The 25,679-nt window shown below is 36.8% G+C and overlaps 2 protein-coding genes across 3 annotated transcripts; one reads left to right on the plus strand and one right to left on the minus strand.

Annotated features, from left to right (window-relative positions):
* The first annotated feature begins 879 nt into the window (after nucleotides 1-879).
* On the plus strand, nucleotides 880-17,245 carry pdk3b (pyruvate dehydrogenase kinase, isozyme 3b). 2 transcript variants are annotated; one of them, XM_017491872.3, is made up of 11 exons: nucleotides 884-1,135; nucleotides 8,004-8,145; nucleotides 9,145-9,216; nucleotides 10,090-10,274; nucleotides 12,009-12,098; nucleotides 12,214-12,291; nucleotides 13,401-13,477; nucleotides 13,568-13,669; nucleotides 13,880-13,993; nucleotides 14,077-14,190; nucleotides 16,360-17,245. In XM_017491872.3, exons 1-11 carry the CDS (start codon nucleotides 997-999, stop codon nucleotides 16,501-16,503), a joined length of 1,257 nt encoding a protein of 418 aa, XP_017347361.1. In that variant the 5' UTR covers nucleotides 884-996; the 3' UTR covers nucleotides 16,504-17,245. The 2 variants fall into 2 exon arrangements, with proteins under 2 accessions (XP_047017808.1, XP_017347361.1); XM_047161852.2 differs by lacking the exon at nucleotides 14,077-14,190 and having other exon boundaries at nucleotides 880-1,135.
* A 1,657-nt stretch (nucleotides 17,246-18,902) lies between these two features.
* pcyt1bb (phosphate cytidylyltransferase 1B, choline b) lies at nucleotides 18,903-25,458 on the minus strand. Its single transcript, XM_017491870.3, has 8 exons — nucleotides 25,314-25,458; nucleotides 21,915-22,014; nucleotides 21,720-21,836; nucleotides 20,625-20,776; nucleotides 20,386-20,464; nucleotides 19,921-20,063; nucleotides 19,632-19,820; nucleotides 18,903-19,515 (listed from the first exon to the last, which is right to left on the minus strand). Exons 1-8 carry the CDS (start codon nucleotides 25,389-25,391, stop codon nucleotides 19,396-19,398), a joined length of 978 nt encoding a protein of 325 aa, XP_017347359.1. The 5' UTR covers nucleotides 25,392-25,458; the 3' UTR covers nucleotides 18,903-19,395.
* Between the last annotated feature and the right edge of the window lie 221 nt (nucleotides 25,459-25,679).

Here is a 25,679-nt window from a genome sequence, read left to right on the forward strand (position 1 = left end):
TTCGGCTTAATTCATGCATAGCACCAATAATTAGGCTATTTTTGTTTTTTAGAAGAATTTATCAAACTTCTTTTTTTTTATTTGTTATTTTTTATTTTTTACAAACTCTCAGTCAAGACCGAGGCCATATTTAGGGAGACCAGTGCCCAAGACCAAGACAAGTCCAAATACAGATGCAAATAAATCCGAGACAAATCCAAGTCAATACAGAAAATGTCTTGAGACCCGAAGACTGGAGACCTACAGGTCTGCACTCTTAAAAAGTTTAAAGGCCCTTCAATGGTTCTTTACAGCACCTTAAGTTCTGCAATAAACCTTCTTCTTGTCAAGAACCATTTCTCATAGTATAGGGTTCTTGGGTTGAGCTATATGGTTCTTTGGTTGAGCTATATGGTCCTCAGAGCAAGGTATTGGTTCTTCAAGACATCATCCCTTAACAGGTTAAAGTGAACCCTATAAGGTTCTTTGTGGGACTGGAAAAGGTTCTCCTGGCATCATGCTTAAGAAGCTTACATTGGGTCTTCAAAGCACTAACTAAGGGTTGTTGTTGTTGTCGTTGTTGTTGTTGTTGTTGTTGTTTAAACTTATTTCTGGGTTCTTTAAAGCACCAGTAAATAAATGTTTCTCTAAAGAACTAGAGTGTAAAAGGTTCTTTGTTTAACTTAAAAGGGTTCTCCATTGGCATCTAATTGGAACCTTTATTTTTAAGAGTGTACTCTTGAGGGTGCCACTCAAGTGACAAGGAAAGGTACAGATCCCTCTTTGACTAAGAGGATACAGAATACAATATGCCAGTGCAGCTCTTGTCAAGTTGATTTCCAAATGTAGTATTGTAATCTTCAAGTAGTGGGAAGAGCGCCATCTCTGGCCAGCTGCGTCATGCTGTCATATCACGTGTAAAGGATGAACCCGAGTTCGCCTGAATGAAATAAGCCTATAATAAAGTAAGCAGTAGAGATGGAAATAGGAAGTGGGATTTTTGGTTTTAATGATTGAATGTTCGGATTGCTGTACGCAGTTCATTTCGCAAGCATGAAGCTGTTTAACGTCTTAATGAAAGATGCCACGCACAAAATAGAGTATTATTCACGATTCTCGCCTTCGCCGATGTCCATCAAGCAGTTTTTGGATTTCGGTGAGTAGCCTATGACGCACAGGTTTATCCCGAGTTATAGCCAACCGAAAGAAACATTAGGAGTGGTGTAGATTAGCTTTAAAATGAGTGGTTTTTGGAATTGTGTAGATTATTGATTTATAATACGTAATATGAATTCTAATTCTAATACGAGTCTTGCGCCATATGGGAAGCTGTGTTTACGCACAGTTCACGCAGGCCGTGAAATGCAGATTTTGGAAAGTATATTGGAAATTCGGTGCATATTCGAGCTTCTCTCTTCTATTTCTCAAGAAATAAACATACAAATGTGTATTTTCTTACGCCAGAATGGGCAGAGAACTAAGTACAATTGAACATATTTAAACATTTTATCGCGTTAAAGTAAGTTGAAGCCGATCAGTCAGTTAGGGGCCGTCTAAAAAGTGCATGACTTGGGCAACTGTATAAGATTTTACCAAGATTACAGTCGTCTACTTTGCAGGATATCTAATATATTGCAGTGTTAGGATACAGTATTTGTTTATTTTTTTATAGCATATATTTGATTAATGATAGACATTTTTATGACACACAAACTTGTAGCATATAACGCTCAGGGTTAGTCTTAGCAACTACAGCAAAATGCTCTATTTATTGCAAAAACATTTTCTGTAAACAAATAGAAATGAAATTCAAATGTTATCATTCACACTATGTTATACTCAATTCTTCTTATCAGACAGCTATATTTTGAAAATAATCAAGGGTTTTTTTTTGTTTCAAAAAAATAATTAAAATTCAATAACTTATTGCTTATAGGAGTTACATATGTAAAACCAAATGTACTATGATACAGCTTATTATTGCTATCAAGTACAGCAAATAGAATTTGAACTCATGTAATAGTTTTATTGTATTATAATTTAAAAATAAAGTTTTGTTTTTTTTTATTTTGCAAAAGAGAAAAATAACTTAAATGTAATCATTTTTGACTGTATGAGGTACACGTGTAAAACCACATGCAATATCATACAATCTATTATTGCTACTAACTGCCGCAAATCGATTTTTAAAAACTCAGTTAAAAAATATTAGGCATTTTTTAAAAGAAAAATAACTAAAATTATAAAACTTTTTGATCATGGGAGTTATGCATATAAAACCAAATGCAATATGATAGTCTATTATTGCTAGGAACTATATCCATCCATCCATCCATTTTCTGTACTGGTTATCATTACTTGGTCACAGGGAATCTGGAGCCTATCCCAGGGTGAATGGGGCACAAGACTGGGTACACCCTGGATAGGATGCCAGTCCATTGCAGGACACAATCACACACACATTCACACACCCATTCATACACTACAGACACTTTATGGACATGCCAATAAACCAACAATGCATGTCTTTGGACTGGGGGAGGAAACTGGAATACTCGGAGGACACCCCTGATGCACTGGGAGAATATGTAAACTCCGCACACACAGGGAATCAAACCCTGAATCCTGAAGGTGTGTTTATATGTATAACTCAATCAAAAGTTATTGTATTTGGATTATTTTTCTTTTTCAGAATTTAAAATAAAAAAATTAAAAACTGAGTTTTTAAAATCTTCTTGCTGTAGTTGATGATGATGAATGATGAATGCCTTTTATTGTCACTATACATATGTACAATGAAATTAAGAGCCACTCCTTTTTGTTCCGTGCAAACATGTACATTCAATAAACAAGAAGAATAAACAAGATATGCAAGATAGATATTGGGGTGGATGGGGGAGGTACTATGAAATGCACAGTTTTGAGACACTATATACATATGCTGTGGACTCAGTACATGTATTTGTTTATAATGGTAATAGCTTTTGGGAAGAAACCATTCTTAAATCTACTAGTCCTTGTTTTGATGCACCTGTAACGTCTCCCTGAGGGCAACAGATTGAACAGATCAAAGCCAGGGTGAGAACTGTCCTTAATGATGGTTTTTCCTCTGCTGAGGCAACGGGAAGTGTAAATATCCATCAGGGAGAGGAAAGGGCAGCCAATGATCTTCTGTGCTGCTCTTACTACTCTCTGAAGCCTCTCCCTGTCTGCTGCGGTGCAGCTACCATACCACACCGTGATACAGTATGTCAGCAGGCTCTCGACGGAGGAGCGGTAGAAGATCAGCAGCAGATTGGAGTCCAGATTGTACTTCCTGAGAACCCTCAGGAAGTGTAGCCGCGTTTGAGCCTTCTTGATAACCGCTGTGATGTTGTCCGTCCAGGAGATGTTTGCAGAGATAAGGACGCCAAGAAACCGGACGGTGTGGACCTTCTCCACACACTCACCATTAATGAAGAGGGGGGCCAGCTCAGTGTTGTGTTTTCTGAAGTCTACAATAAGTTCCTTGGTTTTCTTGGTGTTTAGAGTCAGATTGTTCTTTGAACACCAGGCTGCCAAGTTTAGGACTTCCTCTCTGTAGGCTGCCTCTTCTCCTTTTGAGATAAGTCCGACCACTGTGGTGTCGTCAGAAAACTTGATGATAAGATTATTGTTGTAGACTGGTCTACAGTCGTATGTGTAGAGACAGTACAGGAGGGGGCTCAAAACACAGCCCTGTGGAGAACCTGTGCTCAACGTGCGAGTGGAGGAGAGGTGGGGTCCGAGTCACTGTCTGGGACCGGTTGGTGAGAAAGTCCTTTATCCAGGCACACGTTAGGCGGGGGAGGCCAAGGGTGACCAATTTGGTGACGAGAATGTCCGGAATTATTGTATTAAAAGCCGAACTGTAATCCACAAAAAGCATAGTTGGTAGCAATAATGAACGATATCATAGTGCGTTTGGTTTTACATGTGTAACTCCTACAGTCAAAATGTTATTGAATTTTGATTTATCTTCATAAAATGTATATATTTTTATTTTAAATAAAAAAGATTTTTTATATATAAAATAAGTATCTCACAAAAGTGAGTACACCCCTCATATTTTTGTAAATATTTGATTATATGTTTAATGTGACAACACTGAAGAAATGACACTTTGCTACAATATAACGTAGTGACTGTACAGCTTGTGTAACAGTGTAAATTTGCTGTCCCCTCAAAATAACTCAACACACAGCCATTATTGTCTAAACTGCTGGCAACAAAAGTGAGTACACCCCTAAGTGAAAATGTCCAAATTGGGCCCAAAGTGTCAGTATTTTGTGTGGCCACCATTATTTTCCAGCACTGCCTTAACCCTCTTGGGCATGGAGTTCACCAGAGCTTCACAGGTTGCCACTGGTGTCCTCTTCCACTCCTCCGTGATGACATCACCGAGCTGGTGGATGTTAGAGACCTTGAGCTCCTCCACCTTCCATTTGAGGATGCCCCACAGATGCTCAGTAGGGTTTAGGTCTGGAGACATGCTTGGCCAGTCCATCACCTTCACCCTCAGCTTCTTTAGCAAGGCAATGGTCATCTTGGAGGTGTGTTTGGGGTCATTATTATGCTGGAATACTGCATACTGATCATGCTCTGCTTCAGTATGACACAGTACATGTTTGCATTCATGGCTCCCTCAATGAACTGTAGCTCCCAAGTGCCGGCAGCACTCATGCAGCCCCAGACCATGACATTCCCACCACCATGCTTGACTGTAGGCAAGACACACTTGACTTTGTACTCTTCACCTGGTTGCCGCCACACACGCTTGACACCATCTGAACCAGGCTTCCTTCTGGGACGACAGCCATGCAGACCAATTTGATGCAGTGTGTGGCGTATGGTCTGAGCACTGACAGGCTGAGCCCCCACCCCTTCAACCTCTGCAGCAATGCTGGCAGCACTCATATGTCTATTTCTCAATGACAACCTCTGGATATGACACTGAGCACGTGCGCTCAACTTCTTTGGTCGACCATATTCTGAGTGGAACTGTTTGGCCTATTCTGAGTGGAACCTGTCCTGTTAAACCGCTGTATGGTCTTGGCCACCGTGCTGCAGCTCAGTGTCAGGGTCTTGGCAATCTTCTTATAACCTAGGCCATCTTTATGTAGAGCAACAATTCTTTTTTTCAGATCCTCAGAGAGTTCTTTGCCATGAGGTGCCATGTTGAACTTCCAGTGACCAGTATGAGGTAGTGTGAGAGCGATGACGCTAAATTTAACACACCTGCTCCCCGTTCACACCTGAGACCTTGTAACACCAAGAAGTCACATGACACCAGGGAGGAAAAATGGATAATTGGCCCAAATTTGGACATTTTCACTTAGGGGTGTACTCACTTTTGTTGCCAGCAGTTTAGACATTAATGGCTGTGTGTCGAGTTATTTTGAGGGGACAGCAAATGTACACTGTTACACAAGCTGTATACTCACTACTTTACATTGTAGCAAAGTGTCATTTCTTCAGTGTTGTCACATTAAAAGATATATTCAAATATTTACAAAAATGTGAGGGGTGAGTACAGTGTGTGTGTGTGTGTGTGTGTGTGTGTGTGTGTGTGTGTGTGTATGTATATGTGTGTGTGTATATATATATATATATATATATATATATATATATATATATATATATATATATATATATATCTCACATTATATTACATTTCTCTAAGACTTTTATGTAATATTGCACTTGTAGTGAGTCTTACATCCCACTCCATACTGTATCCTAACACTACAATATGGTAGATATCCTGCAAAGTAGATGACCATAATCTTACACAGTTGCCGAGGTCATGCACTTTTTACACGGTCCCTTACTGACTCCATTACTATAAAGTGCTGATGACCTGAGTTTCCGAAAGATTTGCTTAGGCGGGCTTTAACGGGAGAAAAGTTAAAAATATATATTTAGTTGTTCTTGGTTTTCTACCCACTCCGGAGTAAGAAAATAAACGTTTTGTCGTTTTTGTTATTTCTTGAGAAATAGAAGAAAGAAGCTTGAATGTGCAGCGAATGTCCAATATAAAACCAACTTTACCGCGGTAGAAAGAGCACAGACTTAGACATCCAGTTTTAAGTTTACTGATACACTTAAAATGTTATTAAATTATTGCATTTTTGTCTGTGTGAAATTTGACATCATTTAGTGGGGTTGCTCTATCATATGATGCTTTATCACCATAATATGAGGTTGCTGGAGATCAACTAGTATCACTGTAGTTTTTGGTTATTATTTAGCTATCATAGTTGTAAGCCTAATTGACTGGTCCTTTGAATTGAAAGGGGATAATCTAAAACTCAAATAGCAAACAAGCAAGCAAACAAATAAAAAAACAAGTATTGTTAATTTAATTTAGCTTTTTAATTTTTTAGATTTTTTTTTTTTTCCTTATAAGGTGATACATATTTGCCCTCTTGCACTTAAAGTCTGTGTGTCAAAATACTTTTACTTTGTAAAAGTTTTTCCCTGGTGGAAAGCAAGTTAGAGAATCTCTGCTACAAGATCCTATTTGGTGTTTATATGTTAGTTAATCTGGACCCTTCTACTAACTGTTTACAGTAGCAGTGCAGCATTACCCTGCTCAAATAAAAGTTTAAGTCATATAACAGTATAATATGAAAAGGGGAATAGTTCTAGTGTTAATAGTTAAATACATAGTAAATGTGCATACTAAATGCATTATATTGGAACAGCTTATGCAAACTTAAGTGTATTGTTATTAAGCTATATTTAATTATAATTTTAAAAATGCATTTAGTTGTTTTTAATAACTTAAATTGCACTCCGATAGATTTACATTTAATTTGTTGATATAATTGTTGTACTTGCAGTATATTGTAAATGTACTACTGCATCTACTCATACAGTGTGCATAAGCTTAAATGCTATTTATACAGCAACTGAATACACTTTAGTATGCAGTAAATTAAAACCAAACTTAAATTATGCTTTTATTTTGCTGAGAAATCATTTAGTGTACATCTTTCATATACTAAAACACTTTTTAAATAATTGAAATAGTACACTTAAATGACAATGACATGGCATGTAATAAGCAAGTATACCTTTGCTTAAATGTGCTTCGGTGTATTAAGAAATATATTTATTCAAGTTTAGTTCCTTACAACATACTAAAGTATCATTTAAAAGTTATTACTTTTCAACAAAAGTATTTTTAAGAAAGTGTATATTTTGGCAATTAAAAATGTACTTTTAATATTCTGTACATACTTGTAGTATACTATTTATGCACTTAAGTATGCTTAATTTTTGCAAAGATAAGCTAACACACACACACACTTCACAACAGTTCCCAGACTGTTCCCAATCTTAAAAATAACAGTGATCCAAAGTTTACATGTCATTAACCTATACAATCAAGCATTTTTGTTTTTCCAGTGCATGCTACCATTGCACCCTTTAAACTTTTCCAAGTAATGGAGTTTAATTTACATAACATAGAAGTTATCAGATGAAGGAGTTATCAAGTCCATACCTGCAGAGTTGCTGCCCTGCATGGTTTCATATTTATTTTCAGTTCTAACATACCGTGATAGAGGCCTACTTTATTGAAAACTACTGTATTAGAGAAAATACTATTCGCCTGTTCAGCTGAAGATTCTTATAAGACAGTAGAATTTTAGGTCCTGTTCACTGTTCGTTTATACTAAAAAATAAAGTCTAACATAGAAGTATAGAATATGGTTTCAAGACATTTACATCCAACTGATATTAGGGTTTAAATGAAAGTGATATTGTTTTTAATCTAAATGCTTTCTCTGTATGTGGTCTTGGCAGATGACTCAACTAAAGATAGTAAAAGTGTATTCTGATACCAGCATTTAATGTGGAACACTTTCCTGGCAAGACCGCTGGGCAGTGACCTTTGAGGGGAAACAGGGGGGCAGTACTGGTACAGACGTGCATTCTGTGTCATGAAATGTAACTTGAGAAAATTATTATAACCTACATGTACTCTTTCTCTTGTTCAGGTAGAGAGAATGCTTGTGAAAAGACCTCCTATATGTTCCTGAGGAAAGAACTGCCTGTACGTTTGGCCAATACCATGAGAGAAGTCACTCTGTTGCCTGGAAAGCTGCTAAATCAGCCATCTGTCCAGCTGGTTCAGAGCTGGTGAGAAGCAGGGCTTAATGAGGGCAAGATGATGATAAGTAAATGGCGCACTTTATTTAGTGCTTTTATTCAAGGTGCTTTACACTGTGTCTCATTCTCCCATTCACACACACACACTCACACCAGTGGCAGCAGAGCTGCCATGCAAGGCGCTAAATTGCCATCAGGAGCAAAATGGGGTTCAGTGTCCGGCCCAAGGACACTTTGGCATGTGAGGTCAGGAAGGCTGGGAACCGAACCGCCAACCCTACGATTAGTGGACAACCCTCTCTATCACCTGAGCCACAGCTGCCCCGTGTGATCCCATATTCCCCACTTGTATAAAATTGTCAGCAACCTCACAATGGCTCAGAAATACATCTAGTGTACACTTGAGTAGCACAATAGAAAAGCGTTCTCCCTTTTGCCTGGTGATCGTGACTTTGAATCCTGATGATTGATTAGATTTTTTTTGCAGTATTCCTGATATTTAACCAGAAATTCTAGTAGATACAATCTGAATCTGAAAACATACCATGCAAGTTTTAGACCAGGCACCTACTTGAAATAGACAATAGAGAAATTCCTTGGGCGCCATCTAGAGGGGGTACTTAATTTTACAGAGCTTTCAGTCTAAAGTTAAACCAAGATCATGGTGAAGTGGCAGCTCTTGCCTAGGTCAAGTTATTTTGCCTATTTAAGGTCATGTTGGTTTTTACTGTCATTCTAATGTCCCCCTGTAGACGGTGGTGAGAATGGAAGGGGGAGATTTGCTCTCCTCATTCTCCACAGGAAGTGAAGATGATGAAATTAAATGATTGTTATTATTATAAGTTGCATTTGTACAAGAGAAATATCATCTGCTGTATGTGTATCTAGAAGGCCATAGACGATATTTGTGAGGTTGTTCTTGTGCATGCTTTTGTGAGCATAGTATAATCCAGTGACTATCCTGTAGTGAAATACCTTTATTATGTCCATAAAATTGTCAGGTTAAAAATGTTTTTTTTGATCTCTCAGGTACAGTCAGAGCTTTGAGGAGCTATTAGATTATGAGAACCGGAGCCCAGAGGATCCTCGCATCCTTAGTGAGTGAGTATTACTGTTTGGACAAAAACAAAGCTCTTCGGTACAATGCTTGAGATATAATACATTTTCAATTGACTTTTCCTGGTGGGGTTACAGTGACCGGTGGGTGAGAAGTTTTCCCAAGACTTATCTCTGGGGATAGATTCCAGCTCCTATTGGCTGACTATATTTAGCCCAAACCTTTCCATCTCACAGATTACTTCAGGCTTTTTCCTCAGCAGTGAAGTGACATTACATGTTCCATTGGACGTTCTAATCCATCTAAGACTATCCATCACTTGTTTGCTGTCTGACTGACCCCCAACCATCTTGTTGACCTGGTTACACGGAAAGCCTAGTCACCAGGCGCTTTCTTGCAGACACCACCCCAAGGCCTGTGCCCAGTAACCCTAATTCAGGCAGGGTACTTTTTTTTTTCACCTTTAATTGCGGTTTTTTATGATTCTTTGTCTGACCTTTCGTCTAAGACCTGTTCACCAAGCGTGGCTCCACAGGTATCATTAAGCTCTCGTGACTTTATAATCCTCTTGAACGAAGGGGATTATATATTTTCAAGTTATATTTTGGTAACAAACATGCTCCATATGATTTGGTAGAGCTTTTGTAAGTTCATAAGACTACAGTTACAGTTTTTTATTTTATTCTGGTCCACTGGGGTTAGTGTTATCTTAGCAATTGAGTTTTTGTTTAAATGTTTTGCCACTTCATCAGTGGTACTAAATATTTGATAGTTAAAAATACGTGAAGCTGTCACATGTGGGAATGATTCCAGTCCGGTCCAATCCAGTCCCCAAGACTTAATACTTAGATATACCTGGATATTTGAACGCCTTCAAAGGAATCATGCTTTCTTTCCTTACATGTTCAAACTGTCAGTTTCTTAGACATCCTTATCCAGATCCGGAAAAGACACAATGATGTGGTTCCCACCATGGCCCAGGGAGTGATCGAGTACAAGGAGAAGTTTGGTTTCGACCCTTACATCAGCAGCAATGTGCAGTATTTCCTGGATCGTTTCTACACCAGTCGCATCTCCTTCCGCATGCTCATCAACCAGCATAGTGCGTGGTTTCATACACAGAAGCTGCCAACTGCATGCTGTTTCAGCAGGAGGAAATGAACCAAGTTAATATGTGATTAACACAACTAGTGTAGTATAGTTCACAACTATCACTCATCGGCCACTTTAATAGGAACACCTGTTCCCCTGCTCATTCATGCAGTTGTCTTATATATTAAGATGATAAAAACACTGCCTGGTCCTTTGCCAATCTTCAGCTGTCCAGTAGCCTCAGATTCCTGTTCTTGGCTGAGAGGAGTGGAACCCAATGTGCTCTTGTAGACTATCCACCTTAAGGTTTGACGTGTTGTGTGTTCTGACTTGCTTTTCTGCTCAGAATGATTGTAAAGAGTTTTTTACTTTAGTTGCTATAGCCTTTCTGTCAGCTTGGACTAGTCTGGCCATTCTCCTCCAGCTTCTCTTATCAACAAGGTGTTTCCACTAACACAGAGGTACTCAACCTTTTGAAACTAATGGCTCCCCCAAGCCTGCCCTATCATGTGGCAACCCCCCCCCCCCCCCCCCCCCCCCATTGGAGGAGACCAGGTATAATGATTATCTATTCTATATAAAATCTATCTATATAAGCCCTAAATCTATAATCTGTTTTTGCTAGATATTTTTGCTGTTTTTTTTACTTTTTTAATTACTGTTAAGAACTTTTATGACTTTTATAAAACTATATAATGGACATGTATTTAACATGAATGATCAAAAATTTTCTGAGCACTATAACTACTTTGAAAAAGAGAAGTAGACTGTAATAACATGTACTATTTTACATGTAAAACATGTTGCATTACATTCATCCTGCACTCAAAAAACATTTGCATACGAATTGAGATGAAGGGTGCGCCTCGTTATCCATGACATTTCTTAAATCTCCGGCTCTCAGCCACTCACTGAATAGAGCAGATGCAGAGAGAGGTGCGAGTGCAGCGGGAAAGCAAGACCTCGCTTGCAGGACAGTACTGGAGACATTTGGAAAGTTGCTAAGGTTTGTCCAAAAAGTTGCTATATTTGTGGTTAGGCGAATTTTTTTATTTTTTATTATTTTTTATTATTTTTTTTTATTTTATTTTTTAAAGTTGCTAAAGGGGTCTGAAAAGTCACTAAGTTTTAAACAATGGTCTGCACTGACTGCTAGATAAAAGACCGGCTAAGCTCTGCCTCTCCCCAGCAAAATTAAAATACAGAGGGAGAGGGAACGCGGGGTTTTTCATTTATGCACATTCTATTTGAAAAGCAATAAAATACACTTGAGTACGCAAATGATACCCTGTCTGTTTTGCTTTTTTTTTTAAACAGTTTGTGCCCCTTTCCGATCTCTACGCGACCCTAGACCCCCCCACTCCCCCAGGCAGTTAACAGAACTGTCATTCACAGGATGTTTTTGTATTTTTTGCACCATTCAGTGTAAACTGTAGAGACTGTCATGCATAAAAATCTGGCTCCAACAACCATGCCACAGTCAAAGTCACTGAGATCACATTTTTGGATTGATGTTGGCATTACCTCAAGCTCTTGACCTGTATCTGCATGATTTTATGCATTGAACTGCTGCCACATTTTTGACTGATTTGGATAATCACATGAATATGCAGGTATACAGGTGTTTCTAATAAAGTAGCCAGTGAGTGTACATGTATTTGCACCCTTTATGCAATTAGTTCTTTTACTCTGTGTCAGATTTTGACATCATGTGGTGAGTAGATTTATCTGCATCCTATCGCAGCTCTCCTTTTTAGTGATGGCATCAACCACGCTCATCCCAAGCATATTGGAAGCATTGACCCAACCTGCAACGTGATAGAGGTAGTGAGAGGTATGAACATACACATAACTAGAACATGAACATCTGCTGTATTATTTTAGTCTCAGTTCACATTATAGTTATAGTGTCAGACTTCTCATCTGTGACTGTCTTCTTCCTGTTTCAGATGCATATGGGACTGCAAAGATGCTATGTGAACAGTATTACATGACAGCACCTGATCTGCATATCCAGGAATTCAACTGTGAGCTTGTGATTCATTGTAGTGTATAACATTATTACATGTATTAATAATATTATTTTATTAATGATTATATAGCTAATAACAAATGAGTAATAGCCCAGATCTGGCCCTCACTTTTCACTTCTCTTGGCCCATATATCGCTGTGGAATGACAACAATGATTATCTGAATTATTTGAATAATTATCTGAATCTTGTTGCCAGAACACAGCTATAACATAACCATAATGAGACCATTTTTGTGTGGTGGCCTGAGAAAACCGTTCACATTTTTAACATTTTGACATTTTTCTATATATTATACAGAAAACTATGGCATTTTTAAATCTCTGTATACCCAAAAGTGGAAAGGAAGATTATTGCTTTTCAGGATTTTACTCCAATTCTGTACCATCACTATAGTATGTAACAGTCCAATAACTTGATCAGATCATGAGGAAGTAGAGGTGTCAAAGTATATTATTTGCAGAAATCATCAATATTTGTTAAAACCAGAGATTGTAGCTGGGCCAATAATTAAAAATCCACACAAGCATTTAAGTTATTTCTTAGCCTGTATTCCAAGCCATGAAAAATTTTAAATGTGGCTGCTTATTGTTGGCAACCTTTGGTCCACAGTACAATTAGCATTGCTAGAACTGGCTCATTTCGGCCTAAATTCAACCATATTTGGCCTGGAATCATCTGCTATATAGGTATAATATTCTATACGAGTCAGAGACAACATGTCTTTTTGTGTCTGAAAGGTATTTATTTTAAAGAAAATTATTAGTATACATAACTACATGATATTGTACAACTCTTTTCTCGTTCTATTTTGTTGTATAAAAGTGCTTATAGAGAAAATATAAGGAAGGAATCATTCCATATAAATGTATTCAAGATAATAATCAGTAAAGTACAGATTTTTGAAATTTGTAAAAAAAAAAAAAAAAAAAAAAAAAAAATTTAAATTACTTTCCCCTTTTTATCTTCTACTCCATCTCTAACATTTTTATGAAAATGTTGAAAAAACTAGAATTGTCTTTATAAGCAGAGTTCTTTCAAAGGCGTGAAGTATTTAAAGACTTATTGTATACATGTGTATCACTGTGATGCAAAACATTCAAGGCAAGAACCCTGATAAGCCCATCCAGGTGGTCTACGTGCCATCCCATTTGTTCCACATGCTCTTCGAGCTCTTCAAGGCAAGTGCACTCAGGTTACATGGTCTGGTGTCACTCTGTGTTTGGAAAGTGGCAGTAATGATGGTTCATAAATACCGCCTTTATTTGTAGAACTCCATGCGAGCTACAGTGGAGCTTCATGAGAACAACACAGAAGGACTTCCTCCTGTGAAAGCTCGTGTGACTTTGGGAAATGAAGATCTCTCCATAAAAGTATGTAACTGTACATAAAGATGGCAATTGCCACAGTAGCACCACTTTAGAGTAATTCTGAATACTACTTTGCTTTCAGTTGTAAAGGTAAGGTGTTGTGCACCAGTTTTAAAAACAAGACATGCTTGATGTCTCTTAGTGTCTCATTTATTGTCTATACATACAGCACATGAAATGCTATGTATGCTTTTTTTTCTACATTGTTGGCAGATTAGTGATTGTGGAGGGGGTGTACCCTTGAGGAAGATTGACCGCCTTTTCAACTATATGTACTCCACAGCTCCGACACCAATGCTGAATCCTTCACAAAATGCCGTACCGCTGGTAACCCCGCCCACCGTGCACCATGTATTGCTGTTTGTGAGAATGTGTAACAGAAAATGGTAACACACTCTTCCCTAACGCAGGCTGGTTTTGGCTATGGTTTGCCAATCTCCAGACTGTATGCTCGCTATTTCCAGGGAGACCTATGCCTTTACTCTATAGAGGGATTAGGAACACATGCAGTCATCTACCTGAAGGTGTGTTGTTTTATGTGTACCATAAGTGCCCTCCACTAATATTGGCACCCTTGGTAAATATGAGCAAAGAAGAATATGAAAAATTGTCTTTGTTGTTGAACCTTTTGATCTTTAGTTAAAAAAAAAAAACACACACACAAAAATACTCTGCTCTCATGGATATCAAACAATTGCAAACACAACACAGGTTTATCAAAAACAAAATTATATCTTTGTTAAATATAAGTGTGCAACAATTATTGGCACCCCTATGAATTCATATGAGAAAAATGTATATAAAGTATATTCCCATTGATATTTTACATTTTTTAGTACACCTGGGTAAGTAGGAAAAGGAAATTGTTCAATCATGACTTCCTGTTTCACAGGGGCATAAATATGAGGTAACACATAAGCAAAATTCCCTTAGTCATTCATAACAATGGGTGAGACCATTGTTATAAGGAATATAGCTATAATGTGTGGCAAAAGGTTGTTGAGCTTCACAAAATGGGAAGTGGCTATAAGAATATAGCAAAAGCATTGAAAATGCCCATTTCCACCATTTGGTTTTGTGTTTTGTTTTATTTTATTTTTTTTACATTTAGACTAGGGAGTTAGGAAAATAATTAGTTTCATAGGATATGGGTTTGATCTGGATCACAGTAGAGTCTCTTTTTTTTTTTTTTTTTTTTTTTTTAATTTTTTTTTTTTCTTTTCTCCATTTAAGTTCTAATTTAATGACGTGTGTGCGATAAAACAATATGGTAGATTATTTTTCAGTTTTCCCTAAATCATATAAAACAGTTATGCTTTTCAAACTCTTGTTTAGGGGAGAAAAAAAGTGAAATTATTTCCGGACAGTAGTTACTTGATGAAACAAGTACATAAAAATATGTTTATGACTCATTAATATATTGAAGTAAAACCTATGTATTACTTAGAATATATGTAGAATCTATGTTTTTATTTCTTCTTGTAACTCACTTTTATAAAGCATAAATCCAGACAAGCTATCTAAAAAAAATAAAAACAATAAACAAACAAACTATATCTGACATTCTGTAATTTGTATTTATGTATGTAAAGTATCTCACAAAAGTGGGTACACCCCTCGCATTTTTGTAAATATTTGAATATATCTTTTAATGTGACAACACTGAAGAAATGACACTTTGCTACAATGTAAAGTAGTGAGTGTACAGCTTGTATAACAGTGTAAATTTGCTGTTCCCTCAAAATAACTCAACACTCAGCCATTAATGTCTAAACCGCTGGCAACAAAAGTGAGTACACCCCTAAGTGAAAATGTCCAAATTGGGCCCAAAGTGTCAATATTTTGTGTGGCCACCATTATTTTCCAGCACTGCCTTATCCCTCTTGGGCATGGAGTTCACAGAGATTCACAGGTTGCCACTGGTGTCCTCTTACACTCCTCCATGATGACATCATGGAGCTGGTGGATGTTAGCGACCCTGTGCTCCTCCACCTTCCGTTTGAGGATGCCCCACAGATGCTCAATAGGGTTTAAGTCTGGAGACATGCTTGGCCAGTCCATCACCTTCACCGTGCTGCAGCTCAGTGTCAGGGTCTTGGCAATCTTCTTATAGCCTAGGCCATCTTTATGTAGAGCAACAATTCTTTTTTTCAGATCCTCAGAGTGTTCTTTGCCATGAGGTGCCATGTTGAACTTCCAGTGACCAGTATGAGGTAGTGTGAGAGCGATTACACCAAATATAACATACCTGCTCCCCTTTCACACCTGAGACCTTGTAACACTAACAAGTCATATGACACCGGGGAGGGAAAATGGCTAATTGGGCCCAATTTGGACATTTTCACTTAGGGGTGTAATCACTTTTGTTGCCAGCAGTTTAGACATTAATGGCTGTGTGTTGAGTTATTTTGAGGGGACAGCAAATTTACACTGTTATACAAGCTGTACACTCACTACTTTTACATTGTAGCAAAGTGTCATTTCCTTAGTGTTGTCACATGAAAAGATATAATCAAATATTTACAAAAATGTGAGGGGTGTACTCACTTTTGTGAGATACTGTATGTACATGCATGAAAAGAAGAAGCAGCAAAATATTTTCATTATTAAACCCTATTTACATTAATTCTGCCATTTTGAGGATCAATTCATATTAAGTAGAAATTAAACAGTGTCTAATTTGTAATCCACAGGCTCTGTCCAGCGAGTCCTTCGAGCGACTCCCCATCTTCAACAAGTCAGCGTGGAGACATTACCAGTTAGGGCCAGAGGCAGACGACTGGAGCAACCCCAGCAGCGACCCACGAGATGCATCCACATTCAAAACAAACCAATAGACTAACACTACCTGTGTATCAGTGACTGCCACCTTGAGCACTTATGTTCAGAATTAACAGTAGACTACAGATGCTACACATGCAGTTACATCATGACACACATCTTTCGTCATTCATTAACTTCATCTTCAGTAACTTCTTTATCCTGGGTATCTTTATGGTTGTGGTGGATCTGGAGCCTATCCCATGAACACTGGGTGCAAAGGTGAGAATACAGCTTGGATGGGATGCCAGATTATCCCCAGATAGAGAACATATTCACAAATAAGCATAGTGTGTATGTATGTATGTGTGTGTGTGTGTGTGTGTGTGTGTGTGTATGTGTATGTGTATGTATGTATATATATATATATATATATATATATATATATATATATATATATATATATATATTTGAGAGAGAGATATCTATATCCCTCCACTTTCCTGTTGCCCTACTCACCAGCAACTAAACACAGAGTCACGATACTCTACACAAAGAAACTCAACAGTATCCTGACTAATCTTATTATAGAATAATCTTATAATGGGTCTGTTGCAATAAAATAATTAATTTGTTTATACTGATTGAAAATGTCTGATAAGTTAGTGTACTGAAAGAAAGGGTTAACAAACATGGCTGCAAAAATAACTATAGGCTAAAAAGAAAGGCTACATACATAAAGCTGGTAATATTTTAAAAAATATTTTATTTATTACATATTAAATGCCAACTAAATCAATAAATAGCATTTGATTTTAATCAACCGATGCGTTGGTGTCTTTCAGTTGAGTACAAATGTAATCTTTTAAATGTAGTTTTCTGCCTTTTCTAATTTTATTTTTCCTTTGTGACTGACATGAATGCAAAAGGTAAACAGAGAAAAATCTGTAGTTGAAATTTTATGTCAAAACTTTCATCATGGACCACATTTTCCTGGCCACCACAACATTTCACATATCACATAACCAATGACGACCTCATCATTTTTAGCTTTTCTTACTCATTTTAACTGCTCTGTCTATTAAATAACTTTCATTGTACAGTATTTCCCACAGGAAATCATTACAATCGAGTATCATGAGTAATGCTGGAGAAATACTTATTGCTGTGCACTGTCTGATTCCAATTATTTAATAATGTACTTTTATATTATTATATATTCTATAACAATAAAAATGCTCATTGAAAGACACTGACATTTTATTACAGTTAAATATTGTGTAAGAATGCATTTGGGTTATCCTGGTTTGTAAAATAAATAATTGCAAAATAAAAATAATCGTTACAAAATTAAGCTAGGGATCGTTTGTGTAAACTGTATGGGGGTCATTCCATCTCAAGTGGTTCAATAATTGCAAAGTTGTTTGCTTGACCGGTTTTCATTTTCTTAATTTATTTTGGGTGATTACCTCTATGTATTGGCATTGAAAAACCAACAGGGTTTTTGTTTGTTTGTTTTTGTTTTTTAATTTTACTTCATTTAACTACAGCGGCCGTCTTTGTGATATGGCGCACAACAAATTTTAGTTATACAGCTGTTTATACAAACCTCAATATCTCAGCTCAGGATGGTAATAATAATAATAATAATAATAATAATAATCTGTTTTAATAAAAACAGCTCTCTAGAGCACATTACAAGGTACATGAACATATAAAGCACATTCGTGTTCCTTAGACTTAGAATTTAAGTCCAAATTTAATGCTCAAGATTGCTCACAGTTCCTCTTTTAGGGTCAGTTTATAATAGGAAGGGTTCGATTCTCTGTCTTAATTTTTTAGGGGGTACCTAGGTAAGTATAGTATACATGCAAAACATTTCATGTTTGAGACTTCTCTTTTATTATGGGGGCAAGAAAGTGCTTTGTTTTTTTTTTTTATTTCCCTCACTTACAGGTTGAATATCTCAGGTGGGGGAACAGATATGAACCTGATATATTCACAGAAATAAGTACTCTATAGTAGCATTCTGCTGCAAAAGTTGTGAGTTTGAGATTGGAGGTAATCTCTGCAGTACAGAGGACCTCTAGGGCCAGATCTGAAGAAACAGCCAGATCTATCATGTTGGTACAGGTGTACAGTTGGTATGCATTTATAGAGTTTATCCAAATATGGAATTACAATGTTCAATTGGGTGTTTTACCAATCAAAAGTGTCATAAACAGAGATATGGTGTTGTTTCTCCTGTGATAAAAGCAAAGTATCTACAGCTCGGTAGTTATTTAATGCTTTGATTACAGGAGGAATGTGGAACTGTGAGCAATTTTGAGCATTATATTTGGACTTCAGTTTTAATTCTAAGGAACACAAATGTCCAAAATGCTTATATATGTACATGCACGTTATAATGTGCTCTAGAGATCCAAGGAGCTAGGCCCATCCTGAGATGAGATATTGAGGTTTCTGTAAACAGCTGTATAACCAAAATTTATTGTGTTCCATGACATAAAGATGGCCGTCATAGTTAAACCAAGTAAAATAATTGGGAAAAAAATAAAAGAAACTGGTGATTTTGCAATGGCAACACATAGAGGTAATACACTCAAAAACTGTAGAACATTTTAAAACAGTTAAGCAACCTGTGTTTGGATCACTTGAAATGGAATGACCCTATGGCATCTCTGAGAAAATCAGGAAATACAGATCAAATAGATTGAAATATGGAAAATATAATGTGTATAACTTTAATATGACATGTACATACAGTGCTGTACTTTATAATCAGCTAGTGAATGTAGCTGTGGAATTCAGCAGACAGACTTTGACAGGTTTGGTAAGTATGTGTGTGTTTCAGTTCTTGAGTATGTGAGTTGTGTAGGATGGTGGATTTGAAATTTGCTCATCACTTTCCCTGTCTGCTGCTGCGATAGCCTGTTTTAGCTGAAGGAGGTGCAATGGTGTGGTAGGGTTCAGAGAGCCGGAGGTGAGAGAGAGCGTCCTCTTGTGGGACTGCTGCTGGGCGAGGTGTGGGGCGACGGGTATGGAGACAGAGCCTGCAGCACACGCCCGCTCCGCTCCTGGATCATATGCTATTGAGGAAAGAGTGCACGGTGTTTATTAAAATATAATTAATAATTATCTTTCTTTTTTCCCTAAAACTGCATTTGCTCCATGCAGGATTGTAATGAATGCTTCACACACTCACCCATGGTCCATCAGGGCCAAAGAGCTCCAGGAAGTTTCCAATAAACTCTCGGGATTTCTCTTCCCATTTCAGTATGAGGTCGTGGCTTTTCTCTTCCACGCGGTGTACTAAATGTTTAGACTTCTCTTCCACTGTTCTCACCGTCTCTTTCATTTTATCCACCTGGTTCTGAAGGCGATACTTGTTCTCCTTTAGACAGGAAGTGTCATGTTATGGGGCAGAAATTTTAGAAAATCATGGCGCAAGTAACATCTAGCACAGAATTAGATTCCTAATTCAGTCGTCTTACGTTGATAAAACCAACATTCAGTTCTCGGGCTGTGTAGCCTCTTTGCAGGTTTCTTCGCACATAGACATCATAGTCACGGACGATGCGTGTGATGAGGTCTGAGGTAGAAATGCCTTCTGTCCTTTGTGTTGCTACAAACATTCCTAAAACCCACAGAAAAATAATCCCAACACACTTTACCGTTCACATAATACATTACTGTACATTACATTTATGCCATTTGGTAGACACCCTTATCCAGAGCAACTTACATATTTATACATTTATACAACTGAGCAGTTGAGGATTAAGGGTCTTGCTCAAAGGCCCAGCAGTGGTAGGTTGGTGGTGCTGGGATTTGAACTCATGAATTCATCTTGAACTCATCAGATCAGAAGTCAAATGTCTTAACCACTGAGTTACCATTGCCCCTAATAGGCTACATTATGCTAATTAATATTATTTCTGCAATTTGTTTGGCCCTACCTGCTGATTTGATATGTTTATACACATCTTCTGATCCTGCAGAAGTGTATGGGATATCATCATGGGCCACAAAGTCAATCTGCATAACAAAACTATTAGTAAATGTCCTAATTGCAGCAAAGAGCATTTAAACTAAGTATTTGAGAATGCTTGTAAATAACAACAGACTTTGGTTCTTGAGTTCATGAGGTGATGATTTTAATTTAAAGTGGAATATGATTGGGTCACACTCTACTGACCCTGTGTTTCTTCAGGAACTCAGGTGTAATGGTCCACGGGGCATCACAGACCACCTCGTCTACGTAGCGGCAGTGTATAAGAGCTTCGTAACGCTCGGTTTCAGTCATTACTGTGTAGCCTTTATACTTGTGCGTCAGCTTGTCACTGCAAACTAAAACAGACACATACACACTCATAAATGGTTACGTTTGGTGCATGATGGAAAATTTTTAAGTGATGTCTCAAATTTCTCCTGTAAGTGCAAGTTGTGGCTCCCAGTACAGCGAGCACTGCTTGCTATTGTCCTCACTTCTCCATGTGCTATAGTGTGTTTTGAAATGTGCCTTTATTTTGATTTTTGTCCTATCTCAGCCCCTGCCCTGTCATTGAATGGCTATCCCTTTATGTTCGCTTGTTCTGTGTTAAACAGTCTTAAATCATTTGCTATTTATTCCCCATTGTTCTACCTCTCATTGCAAAGTCTTGCCAAGTATGTCGTGCAGTTCTGAGCATTGTTTCTTTGTATATTTTTTTTCTGGTTTTCCGAATCTTGCTTGGATTATCGTTCATGACACATTTTGTGCCATGCTCGTCCCCTTCCTTCCCCATGCTATATCATATTCAGGCATAAACCCTTACCTGGTATCAATAAAATAGTGTATCAGGAAATCTATTTCATTCTTTTCCTTCCTTTCCTGTCCTCCTCTCTCTATACTACATTTAATACTAATTATATATACAATTATTTATGCACACACACACATATATATATATATATATATATATATATATATATATATATATATATATATATATATATATATATATATATATACACACACATACATATGTGTATATATAATATACATTATATATACATAATATATGTGTGTGTGTGTGTGTGTGTGTGTGTATATATATATATATATATATATATATATATATATATATATATATATATATATATATATATATATATATATAATCTTGAGTCAGAGGTTTGCTCAATGCTGCTGCTCAGGTACCCAAATTGGTGTATGTGAGAAGTGGAAGATAGATGTGTCCTTTTCAATGGTCAGGGTGTCTGTGAGTGTACTTGTGCAATGGAAGCTCACCTCCAACAATCAAGCATGTGTTTGGGAACAGATTCTTGGCTTGCATAAGGGCACGGGCATGGCCAGAGTGGAAGAGGTCAAAAATTCCATCAGCATAGACCCTCACAGGCCGGTGAGCTGTGGAAGAACACTTTTATCATTCTTTCATTTTAAAGTTTGATTTGGTTCATTTGAAAACACAAAAGGATGTCTTACAAGGAGTGCCACGCCGGGCTTGGGTTAAAGTCACTTTATCATGGGGGACTTCAGAATCAGTGCTTGAACCTTTAGCAAAGATTGCTGGTTCCCTTAGACTCTGTAAGAAAGATACATAGATTTCAAAGATGTATTTTCATTGTACATTCATCCATCCATCCATCTTCAACCGCTTACTCCTTTTCAGGGTCGCGGGGGAACCTGGAGCCTATCCCTGGGAGCATCGGGGACAAGGCGGGGTACACCACTAAGCCACCGTGTGCCCTCATTGTACATTCAATGCAAGAATTATTGGCATCCTTTAAGACAACAGGGAAAATGTAAATAGTTTATGTAAATATTGCACAGAATGTTTCCAGTTTTAGATAAACCACTTACTTTTCTCCAACATAAATCATTCTCATAAGAATTCTTATGAAGCAAAACATACACAAACAATCTGTCATTCATAAAAATATTTTTAACGACTCTCACATCCAGAAACGTTCATGTTGTTAACTTAAAAAATGTTCTGTTCCTCTGCAGTATTAAACAGTATGTACAGGATTTTGCAGAGATTTTTTGTGATTGTTGCGGCCAAAAATACTTGATTTAGTGTGGCTTTTTTCAAAATTTGCAATGCAACTTGCTGCGTTTTTTGTGCTTTTCTTGTGGACAGCTACTTCAATTCGCAAAATCGTAATTGCACCAAATTATTTTGCACGGTCTTTCACAGTAATGTTTGTTGGTAAATGAGACCTTTTAGCTGTACTCATGTTCAACGCACGTGAATCGAAGAGGGCTTTGGCTGAATGCGCGTTGTGATGACATGTCTTGGCCAAAATCTGCAGAAAATTTGAATTTGAAAAAAAAAAAGCAAAGTTCATCCGAATATTGTGGAGTTTGCTTGATTTTATGTGATCGCAAAATCACAAAATCCTGGAAGGACTGATAAATAGAATTGAAACAGTTGAAACTTTATCAGGAAGATGACACATGAGCATTTATGTGTTAAGAAAATGCTTTTGTTATTTACAGAGGATGCTTCACCTAATAATAATTGTCTGGTGCCACTAATTCAAAATGATTTTTAAAAAATGATAAAATACCATTTTTTATAGTTTAAAAACATCACTAATTGAGAAAATTTTCATGTATGGGAAAAATACATGTTAGAAAATGTTTAAAATGTCTACAAAAATGTGTTAAAATAACACAATACAGTGGCCCCATATGTTTTAACTCAAAATATCACTCACTACAAGTGAGACATAGAGAGATAGGTGAGAGCACAACCTTAGATCAGGTCAAGAGATTTAATTTAAAATTAAAATCATGTCTCCATGACAAATCAGGATCTAACAGTTATCAGTCTAAACAGGTTCATAAATTTTTTAATGGTAATTAGTTGTCAATGTGTAACACATGAAATCATGAGAAATAAGATCCCAATTATGATAATCAACATACTGTATATGTATAATATACAATATCAATGTTGGTACCATACATTTGTGTAATGGAGCAGCATAGCTCCATTAAATATATATGTGCATTACATATATATGTAATAATGTACATATTAATGAATCATTTGAATTGATTCATCTTCTGAAAGAACAAGTCATTCTTTCACATAATGTGCTAGTGAAGTCAATTTCCATATTGACACATTAGATGGAATAATCTGTGCTACACCTACATCCAGCATTCACTTAAATAATTCCTGTCCTATCTGTAATTTAGATAAGAAACTGCAATAACAATTGCTACAGAGATGCATAATAAATAAACAGTATATGTTCGTGCAATCTAACTGATATGTGATGTTGTCAGTGGCCTTTGGACTATCAGCTGTTCGGAGTACACTCTCAGACCAGCCAATGAAGCACAGGCAAGAGGAATAATGACATAATCTTTACAGCATATAGTTATTTTAGTTTAAATCCCAGTTCACAGGCAGTATGTTAAACCTTATGGAATATACAATAGTATATCCATTTCACACTACACACTGTCTATATGCTTAAGTTCCTTTATAAAATTATAGGTCTACATTACACTATATTGATGTGAAAATCTTATTACAGGTTATGAGCACATTCAAACTACACTGACAAGAAATGTACTGATAAATATTTGTGTATATTATACATACAATAAAATGCATAATGTGAACAAACACTGAAACGATGTCTAACAGAGATTGGTTTCACAGGGTTACAAAGAATTCAAAAAATATATATTTATTACAGCTTCAAGCTGTTAATACATCAAATACCTGGTTTGCACAGGGGTTGTTTTAAGTTGAGATGTTCTTGAAGCAGTATTTCCAAAACCAATCCATAGATCCACAATTTTGCTCTGTCCCATTTCCCAGCACACACTCACAAGTTCTCAAGGACATTGTGTAATTGGTGTGGGTTGTTGAGAGGTGAAAGAGAGCAAAAATGTGGAGTGGGGTAACAGGAAGAAGGTTTGGGAAACATTGTAGGTTGTCTGCCTTGTAACTCATTGGAGTTTTACAAGCATTTGCCATGTGTGGATATGCAAATATCTCACTCAGTCACACACACACACACACCACACACACGGAATACATACATGGTACATGGATACATAGACTACACAGAGTATAGAGACTAATTACCAACAATTAACAGTGCGTTAGGGGCCACATGTGCTGCGTTTGAATTAAAAATTCTGCATGTCACAGTAATTTAGAAAATTTGTTCATTTGAACATAAGAACAAATATTTGTCTATGTTTCAGATGATATATCCTTAAATAATAAAAATGAATGGACTACAATGTTGGATTAATTTTTTACAATGGATAAAATAAAATTCATTTTCAGAGTACAGAGTAAAGTTAATGTGTCAACTTGAAAGATTTGAAATAGTTTCAAGTTTCAAATCTATACCTACAAGTGAGAGATTATCTTAATAGCTTCAAATCTTGTTAATTTAGAAGTAAACCAAACTTAATTTCCTTAGTTCATTTATTTGTATATTTGTGTATCAAGTCATTCTTTCTTTGTTTTAATTAAAGGACCATCCTGGGAAACTTTTATGATCTCAGCTGTGTATACTTACCCAACCAGCTGTATATATTTTCACTTTTACCATAACATCTGCATATATTTTCACTTTTACCCAAGCAGCTGTAAATATTTGATACTTTTACCTAAATAGCAGTATATATTTTCACATTTACCCAAACAGCTGTATGCATTTTCACTTTTACACAAGCAGCTGTATATATTTTTACTTTTACCCAAACAGCTGTATATATTAACAATTTTATCCAAATAGCTGTATATATTTTAGCTTTTACCCAAACATATGTATATATTTTCACTTTTCAGCAGCAAATCTCTAACTGACTCCACAACTAAGCTTATAGCTACACTACACTTACCTTGGCAGCCAGAGGTCTGCGTTTCTGCTGACCATAAGCCTGCTGGCCACGGGATCCATTGCGTCTCCTTTTTGACATGCTGTAGAGGCTCTGTCCAGGCCCGGCTCAGCACCTCCAACGTACCACTAAGCTCAAACACATATGCAAGGGCAGCTATAGTGATCCATGTCATGGAGCAAACATACAAAGTTCAAATATTGAAGTTCAAAGTTCACCTTGATTACTGAACCTAGAGCAATTATTTGGCATGTCAGTGTATAAATGACTTAAAATGATACCAATGATGGTGTCATGCTGCACTGGAGCTCTGATAAACTGCTTGGTGTTATTATATATATATATATATATATATATATATATATATAT

The sequence above is a fragment of the Ictalurus punctatus genome, chromosome 18 (assembly GCF_001660625.3).
Source record: "Ictalurus punctatus breed USDA103 chromosome 18, Coco_2.0, whole genome shotgun sequence".
NCBI lineage: Eukaryota > Metazoa > Chordata > Actinopteri > Siluriformes > Ictaluridae > Ictalurus > Ictalurus punctatus.

What these genes read in the sequence shown, in the direction of transcription:
- pcyt1bb (XM_017491870.3), bottom strand. Translation starts at nt 25,391, where the DNA reads ATGTCAAAAAGGAGACGCAATGGATCCCGTGGCCAGCAGGCTTATGGT. An exon ending in TGAATGTTGGTTTTATCAAC is followed by an intron (nt 19,821 to 19,920) that starts GTAAGACGACTG and finishes TCCTGTCTAAAG; the next exon opens with GAGAACAAGTATCGCCTTCA. An exon ending in TTGGCCCTGATGGACCATGG is followed by an intron (nt 19,516 to 19,631) that starts GTGAGTGTGTGA and finishes TTTCCTCAATAG; the next exon opens with CATATGATCCAGGAGCGGAG.
- pdk3b (XM_017491872.3), top strand. Translation starts at nt 997, where the DNA reads ATGTTCGGATTGCTGTACGCAGTTCATTTCGCAAGCATGAAGCTGTTT. An exon ending in GCATATCCAGGAATTCAACT is followed by an intron (nt 12,292 to 13,400) that starts GTGAGCTTGTGA and finishes AAAACATTCAAG; the next exon opens with GCAAGAACCCTGATAAGCCC. An exon ending in ATGCAGTCATCTACCTGAAG is followed by an intron (nt 14,191 to 16,359) that starts GTGTGTTGTTTT and finishes TGTAATCCACAG; the next exon opens with GCTCTGTCCAGCGAGTCCTT.